Below are 8,672 nucleotides of genomic sequence, written 5' to 3'. Positions count from 1 at the left end.
TCCCCCTCCTTCCTTTCTCGGTTCGTCAGCTGGGTAACAAATGGCACAGAGACCCACTGAATCCATGTTCAGCATGAAAAGAAATTCCATGTTTTAGTTGTTTTATTAGCGGGCAAATATATATGATAACAAATTTAACCCCCTTTAATAAAAAAATAGAGACTTGTCATCTACAATGAGATATACCTACACATTTTAATTTGGTAGTAGAGTCCCATTTCAAGACCATGTCATATTGAAGAAATGTGTATTTTTCAGTAATCTCCCGTTGCGCCAAATTGCAAACAGACCCACACCATACGTGCTTTGAAAATATTCCATTTATCAGTATTGAGCAAGCACATATGGTTACTATTCTAACCACTATATAAACAAAATGAACGGGGGCTTGTATAAGGGTAACCAAAGTTCAAAAGAAAAAAAGTGTTGTATGTGTTGTTTTTCCGATGATTTGGGTCTTGGAACACCTGAATAGGCAAGCACAGTATTGCAAGTAAGAAAATGTGAAACATTGATAATAACTTGCCTCATATACATGATAGTTTTAGGTCATACAAGTAGTGGGGAAAAGAAAAGCAGTCTATATGTGATGAAGCAAGCCTAAGTCAAATAGGTAATGCCCATACAACCAAATTCATTACAATGGATGGATTTCAGTCCTAAAACTGGAAAGTAAATATGCATAACAGAAGTGAATCGTAGAACGTGGTTTATACACAGCACGATAGTCTTCCTGTGAGTACATCTTCTACCACACATCGCCTGTAAACAAAAGAAAAGATAACCATGAGTTATTTCTACTTATAATAGAGCAACATCACAACAGTTCTAGTTATCCACATTGTTACGTTGCATATATATAAGAGAAGTCATGCATGTACCTAGCTAGAACAAATTAGCCCATAGCATTTTTCAGACTCATTTCGTGTCCTCGGTTTCTCAATGCTGCTGTAATTGTAGTATCTTATCTCTGTTTTCACCACAGATTTCATGAATCATTTTGCTTCCATAGCAGCAGGGTCTTCTGACATGGTCTCATGTAATAGCCATACGGCTATTTTATCTCCAAAAGATAATGTTGGTGTATGGAAATTATAGTCATCCACATCATGCCACTGTCACATCTTGCTTCGATACTCAGCCACCGGTAGGCCCAAAGTTTGTAGAATAATATCCAACATCATCCTGTGAGGTATTTTCACCATCGGTGGAGCACCCTGTAGGTTTTAATGGCATGCCATAAATTTGCAGAATTTACAGGGAAGCCTAAGACATTTTAGAATTTACAGGGAAGCCTAATGGCATGTAAATTTAATTGGATTGTTGGCTGAACAATTTCTCTAATGTACATCTTTAAAAATACATTACAGTAACCTGGCCTAAAACTTAGATTCTGTGTGATGTTGCTTTGTTCATTAGTGAACTTTTGGGATGCTTGCCTGAATAAATTGGGATTACATAGGACCATAAGTATGTTGTTCTTGAGAGCTAAAATTGATCCATAATTCCATGTCTACGGATGCAACAATTCAGCTTAGACATCCAATCGTAGTTAGGTTCAGGTTCAGCCTATTTCATATAGCTAGCAAAAGCAAGTGGAAGGCCTCCACCCTAGGGAACTACTTGTTTGCATGTGCTCTGACTAAACTGAACAAGATACTTGTATCTCTGAAATGTACTACACTCTTATTTTCTGCATAACAATTTTGTGACATCCATACACAAACATACCTGTAGGCCAATAACCAAGCTCGCCATAATCCGCTGACAGATGCAAATTGCATTGACACAAACTGGAGCCCACACAAGTGCCAAAAGTTGCACGTGTGTATGGCAAAGCTTCGAGAACATTCAGTATTCCCGCTGAGAGCATGAGCAGATCCATGTCCGAGCCTCCATCGTTGTAATCTGGTATCCCATTCTCATCCTTGTCAGACCTTTGTCTTCCCAAAATCAAATTTGTCCTGAACCAAAACAGAAAGAATTCGATTCATTTATTTTTAGCAACATGTAATAGAAAGCCTACTAAATCTTCCTTTGGTGGAATCTGCACTTTCATCTACCCAGAAAGGAACAATTTTGCACAATAAAGAACACAGACGTCAAGGACTAATATAAATGAAGTGAGATCTTCGTTCCAAAAATAAGTGAAATTAACATGTCATACATATCTGCTCCTTAGTATAAGTAACTACTCCTACTTAATGCCCAACAGTAGTCTTAGAAAAATGAAGGGAGAAGGGATAAGTTTAGAACTGAAGTACGCTTGAAGCCCAACAGTACAGTATGTCTGAAGCCAACAATCCAATGACCCTGCATAAGAAATAATTATTGAATATTTTTCTGACCTGATGCAGGGTCATGGGGTTGTTGGTGGCTGGAAGACGGCGCAAGGTAGTTGCTCGTTGTATAAAATACACGTCAAGAAAAGTCAACCCACTCATACTTCTACAATGGCAGGGGCAAATCAAAAATGGATAGAAGAATTAGTACAATCCTAAAATCTGGAATGCAAATTGCTTCTTCAAACAACTGGGCTTATTAACCCAATTATAAACAGTCACACTTGCTCAAAGATTAGATAAATCACAGATGTAAGCAATATAAAGAGGCTCAGACATTAAATAAAACAGGAATGTAAGAAATATGAAGTGCAGGTATCTGTACACCTCACACTTCTCGTTTGTAGTGCACAAGTCATCGGATGGTTCAAAGGGGGATATAATACAAAAGCAAGACAGGAATATAAGGTGCAGGTTTCTGTACACCTCACACTTATCATTTGTAGTGAACAAGTCATTGGATGGTTCAAAGGAGGATGAAATACAAAAGCAAGACAGGTTTAGGTAACACATTCAAGTGTGATTATTAATGTATCATCAGACACTACAAAATATAATTGTTGACTCGATAGCCGGACCTACCTGGCATATCAAGAACAGCCTCAAATTCTGAAGAAATGAGGCATCATCAGGGGGTAAGTATGCCAATGATCATATCCTCACAATTGATCTGGACTTTTTCTTTTTCCAACTAAACTGATAACTTTGTGTTATCTATCAGATACGAGAGGTAATAAGACAACGCCAAAAGTATATCTTCTTGAATTCCATTCTCGGTAGTAAAAATCTGGGAGAGAGAAACCATATCATTTATATTTCCTTGAAGTATGGAAATACTGCAGTAATGTGAAGGAAAAATTCACAGAACCTGGAGTGCTCGCCTAGGACTTAAAAATTCACAGAACCTGGAGTTCTCGGTAGTAACAAGCTGGAAAGTTTCTTACAAATGCGGAAATATCCATAAGATTGCATCTCTCCTGTTCTACTCAAATAATATTTTGTATATATCAGAGGTTTCAAAAGCTAGGTACCAGTTAACTCCTATTGTGTCTGTTTGTATATATATCATTGGTCTGTTTTATTCTAGAGCCTTACTAACCAAATAAAGATCAAAATTTTGAAGTAAATTCTATGCCTAGAAACCAAATAAGAACTACACTGAAAATATTTATGAATTACTACAACTATTCAGACCATTTTAGACTACTTTAGTATGAGACTGTAATCAAGAATAATGAATGTAGGTGATCTGATATCTTGTTCGAACAATAAAATAAATAAGGACATACAGGTAATGGATTTGACCAACAAAACCAAATACTTCTAGATCTGTACGAACTTCTAAAGAATTGATCAAATCTTAAAAGTTAGAAAGGCTAAGCAGATAGAGTAATGATATGTTACAGGAATAAGCAAGCATGTCCGCTGACCATACATAGTAGCTGATTAGCGATGATGCACTCAATGCGAACCGGTGTTTCCATGCCTATCAGGATAAAGGTATTCTTTTCTGCAAGGATAAACATGGAAGTGGAGTGATCAAGCACACCGAAAAGAGTTTTCATGACTTAAAAATAATAAACAGAATATGGAAATAAGTGCTTTGAAACATAGAATTTTGGAGCTGCACAAAAGATGCAGCTGAAGAGGACACCCCTAAATGAAAACATCAAGCTAAAAAATTAAGCTAGCAAACCAGTCTGACCTATTAGATATCCCACATGGACAGTAGCACCTACATATTGAAGCAACAAAATTGACACAAAAAAAATCCCCATATATGAACATCACAATCTGTGGGCATTAACTAAACACAAATTAAACCTAAAAGAAGAAGTCAAATGATAAATCTTCTACAACATTAACACATGGGTGATAACATCAAGAAAACAATTGATTGTGTTCACACGAGAGAAATATCACCTTGTTCTTCTTCACCAAATTCTTCTGCTGGATTATTCCTCCTCTTATTTCTCAGATCGTCAGACATCGAATCAGAGGATGGAGCGCCTAACAGAGCAGAGCAGGGAAAATCTTTAGGTCTAGTAAACATTAGCCAAGCGAGTACACAAATTCTTGTCCATTACCTTGAGGAATATGAGATCCAAAAATAATACACTGCGATAAGGTGACCATTATGACAATGTCCATGGACCTGCAAGCACCATTGAGTACAATCACAGAAAAAAAAATCAAAAATACATTACAGAACAACAGGACATCATCACAATAATACCTTTAATCTAAGAGAATAAATGAATAATAATGAAGAAATAATGGAAGGAGAACAGAACTATAAAGCTTTTCTTAATCGATGAGTAGCCTGGTTCACTTCCCAAATATAAATATGCAGAAATTGAGGGAGATGGACACCGATCAATTTGACATGCTGCGCTTTCTGCCAAACTAAGAGACACAACCAGCCAATGTATTTTTAGCTCCACTACACCAATCTGATTGTAAGCTGATCAAGCAGAAAGAATAGACAATATAAACCATGCCCCTATTATCCTAACCCAGGGCAGCCGACAAGCGGGACCAGGAGCAGCACCGGCCCACCTGTCATTGCGAGACCACAAGCTCGGGCGCACAAGCCGGGTGCGCATGTGTCGGCCAACCTCTCCATGGCTTCCCACGATGCGCACGACGCGGTCAGCGTGCGACATGACGTGCGACGCGGCAGGAACAGGCTCACCCAACGAAATCCAACCCAGCCAATGGAGACCTGAGCCGAGCCCACCAGTCATAGTACGCCACGAAAGAACATCAGGTAAAAAACGCAGTAAAAATCTAACGTCCGGCAGAGCAGCGTTGATCCGACTTGTGTAGATCGAACGGGTAGAATCGAATGGAAATCGAGGGAGTTTCAGGTGAGCGGGTCGCCCAGCCACAGAGTATGCATCAAAATTTAGTATAAAAAAAGGACTACTCATGAGTAGAACGCAATTTGGAATGACATGTTCTAGTAGGAATCCTAGATATACAAAGAGAGTATTAGTTCAGCAGAATCAATATCATTATGCAACAAACTATCAACCATTGCACTATATCTCAAGAATTTATAGTGTAGCCACCAAACAAAGTGGTAATCAAGGCAACATCAATCTAACAACAATGGCTGACTGATGATGTTTTAGTCCTTCCGGTTTACTAATTCAGAGGAACTGTAACAAAAATCGCTCTTTGGTCAATAGCATCAACTGATTCTTTGAACTCTAAATTCCACTCTTAGCTAAAATTATTCTTCCTCTCTTCTATGTCAGATCTGCACACGTCAAGTTTAAAAATCCATATAATAGCAAAGTAAAATACGTGTGAGGAAGAAATTAAGAGAGGGAGAGAAAGAGTGGAGCACCTAGTTCGCCGCCGGCTTGCATCGCTCGAGCCGCCTGCAACAGGCACCTCCAGATCCACGGGGCAGCCATGGGAGGAGGGATGAGCTCCTGGTTCCTCTCGCCTTCCCACACCGCCTGTTCACCTCGAGCTCCTTGCCCAGTGGGGGGGTGTGGAGGCAGAGGTGGCGCCTCTCATGGTGCAGAGGAGGTGACGACGCGGTGGCGCAACAAGTCGACCTGCCGGCCGCCGGCAGGTGCGCGAGGCCTCACCCGGCCCCTTCCCCATGCTAGGATCGCTCACCTTCTCCTTCCCCGCTGTTGCTTGCCTTCCTCGCCGGCCTCCTCCTTCCCTTTTCGTCCGCATCCTACACCTCCCCTGCATCCCCACCCGCACCGCGAAGACGACCTACGTCCGATCTGGATCGACGGTGACATGGAAGAGGACAGGAGTGTCAGGCCTGCACTTTCAGTTACAGCTGTTTCACTTCTTCAGTTAACGAACGGCCAGGATCTCCGCCATCGCCATCGATCCAACGGCTCGCGAGGCTCGCCGTATCACTGTACCGTTTCGTTGTAACTGTAGCTTTTCATTCCCGTTACTGTAGCTGTCACCATTGCCAGCGTAGCTATAAAGCTAGCGGCCCCGTCTGTAAGAGGCATGCCATTATTCGAGAATTCTCTCTGATACAATCATATATTTTACAGTAATACAAACCCTAGCTGCTACTTTCCCCTTCCTTTTGCGTGAGATCTGTTTGTTCTAGCTCAATTCCACCTTGATTCCCTCTCGGGGCGTGACAATTGGTATCATGAGCGTAGGTTTTCCTCGGCGGCGCGACAGATCGGAGCTGCGACGGTGATTTCCCACCCTTCCCTCCCTTTCTCGTCAGCAGCGGAGGTGCTGGTGGCGATTGGCGGCGGAGTAGGAGGCGCAGGAGGCGGTAGACCTATTCGACGGCAGCGCGTTGGGCCCGACTGGTTGTTTGAGCACACCGCTCACTCTGTAAAATCCCAGGTCGTGCGACGTGTGGTGCTGTTTCGGCGGCGATCTCGTTCGGCGGCGGCGGCAGGGTAAGCGTTCAGATCTGGTTCCCAGCTCGTCCTGGAGGTAAAATTCCCCTCTGAACGGCTTCCCCAAGATGGGGCGTGCGAAGAATAGCCTCATGAATCAGAGGTAGCTGAACTCCTAGCCATGAAAGGGGAATTTCTGCAACACCGTGAGGAGACCGCAGAGTTTCGTGGCGAAGTGGATGATCTGCGCAAGGACGTGCACGGCATTGGCCTCAAGCAGGACACCATGGTCTCAGTCATGGATGGAGTACAAAAAGCGGTCTCGTCCCTGAATACACAGCTTGCAGCCATGGCAGATGTGCTCAAATCCCTGTCAAATCCAGATGCGTCAACGTCAGCACACCCGGGCCAACCCGCAGCAGAACAGCAGCAAGTCCACAAGGAAGCCAATGCGCCAGAAGACAGGCCACTCACAGCAGAACTGTGGAAACGTTTGGAGATTGAGCAGGCCAAAACCCGTTAGGTTGCTGCACAAATCCCACCAAACCTTCCACCGATTCAGGTCCCTAGGCCTTCTGTTCCTCCTGGTTATGGGGCGACCATCCCGCTGGACGTCCCCTCTGCAAATGCAACTCCTACAGCTGCATACAAAACTACGCGCACCCCCACTTTCCACAACTTTCAACCACCTGCAGTGCGCCAAGGCTGGGATGATTTTCAGCGACAGTATGATCAGGAAATGAGGACTCAGTTTCTCAAGAGTATCACCAAAGGCCCGCGCATGGATTTCCCACGCTTTGATGGTGAAAACCCAGCCGGTTGGATTCGGCAGTGTGAAAAATATTTTCAGATGGCAGGCGCACCAGCAGAGTTCAAGGTCAGTTTGGCTCAACTGTACATAGTGGGCAGGGCAGATGTGTGGTTACGCCGATCGGGCATCATAAAAAAACAACTATCATGGGCACAATTCTGCGAAGAAATTCTCCGACGGTTCTCATCAGCAAGCTCTTATGACCTGACAGAGAAGTTCACAAATCTGAAACAAAATACACTCACCGTGTCAGAATACACAGACCAGTTTGAGGAATTGATGGCAGAAGTACAAGCTGAAAACCCTATTATGGACGAAAGCTGGTTTATCAGGTGCTGTGTAAATGGACTTCGCTCTCATATAAAGTTTCAGGTACGGCCATTGAGGCCCTCCTGACTGACTGATGCTTACTGGCTGGCAGTCGACTTGGAAAAGGGCCAACCAGATAAAAAGGCTTATAACACATATTCCGGTACTGGCAAGAGCTCTGGCAATTATCAGAAACCTTACACTGTTCTACCTGACAAAGCAACTGAAAACAAGACAGCAGTAGTTAACCAAAGAGCAAGAGAGCCTGGCAAATGCTGGAGATGTGGAGATGTGTGGTTTCATGGTCATAAATGCAAGATGGCACCTGTACTAAATGTTCTCACTGGTGAAGAGCCACCAGAGCAACAGAAAGAACAAGAAGTTTTAGAAGAACCTGAACTGGAAGAACAACCAGAAACTGAAGAACATTGCATGACAATATCAGCATAGGCCATGCAGTCAGACAATGTTAACACCATTTCCATCCTGGTGCAGATAGGGGGAAAACAGGGCATAGCTTTAGTGGATTCTGGAAGTAATTCAACTTTCATCAATCTCCAATTTGCACTGTCCACTACTTGCACAATTCTTAAAGACACCTCTAGAGCTGTTACTGTAGCAGGAGGAGGGACACTGTGGTCTGGTTCTTTTGTCCCAACAACCACTTTTATAGCAGGTAACACTAAATTTCAGCAACAGTTCAGAGTACTGAATCTCCCTGGTCATGACATGGTGCTGGGCAGTGATTGGATGGCCAGGCACAGTCCTGTTTCCTTTCATTATAATCCTAGACAGATCACTGTAATGAAGGAGAAACTGACACCTGTCACTATAAGGGCTTGTGATACATTAGCTGATGCTACA

At 42.9% G+C, this 8,672-nt stretch overlaps 1 protein-coding gene across 6 annotated transcripts; it reads right to left on the bottom strand.

Annotated features, from left to right (window-relative positions):
- Positions 1–494: 494 nt before the first annotated feature.
- On the bottom strand, positions 495–6,141 carry LOC109770080 (uncharacterized). Of its 6 annotated transcripts, none has more exons than XR_002234487.4 (9): positions 5,698–6,141; positions 4,430–4,497; positions 4,266–4,352; positions 3,211–3,852; positions 2,925–3,129; positions 2,349–2,448; positions 1,732–1,964; positions 882–1,217; positions 495–762 (listed from the first exon to the last, which is right to left on the bottom strand). XR_002234487.4 is itself a non-coding variant. In XM_073510472.1 (9 exons), the coding sequence occupies exons 2-5, from the start codon at positions 4,491–4,493 to the stop codon at positions 3,034–3,036; spliced, it is 327 nt and encodes a 108-aa protein (XP_073366573.1). In that variant the 5' UTR covers positions 4,494–4,497; positions 5,698–6,141; the 3' UTR covers positions 495–762; positions 882–1,217; positions 1,732–1,964; positions 2,349–2,448; positions 2,925–3,033. The 6 variants fall into 6 exon arrangements, 2 of the variants coding, with proteins under 2 accessions (XP_073366573.1, XP_073366574.1); XR_002234491.4 differs by having other exon boundaries at positions 3,778–3,852; XM_073510472.1 differs by having other exon boundaries at positions 3,773–3,852.
- Between the last annotated feature and the right edge of the window lie 2,531 nt (positions 6,142–8,672).

This window comes from Aegilops tauschii, chromosome 3 (assembly GCF_002575655.3).
Source record: "Aegilops tauschii subsp. strangulata cultivar AL8/78 chromosome 3, Aet v6.0, whole genome shotgun sequence".
NCBI lineage: Eukaryota > Viridiplantae > Streptophyta > Magnoliopsida > Poales > Poaceae > Aegilops > Aegilops tauschii.
Note: the sequence above shows the minus strand (reverse complement) of the source record. Positions and strands in the feature narration are given on the sequence as shown.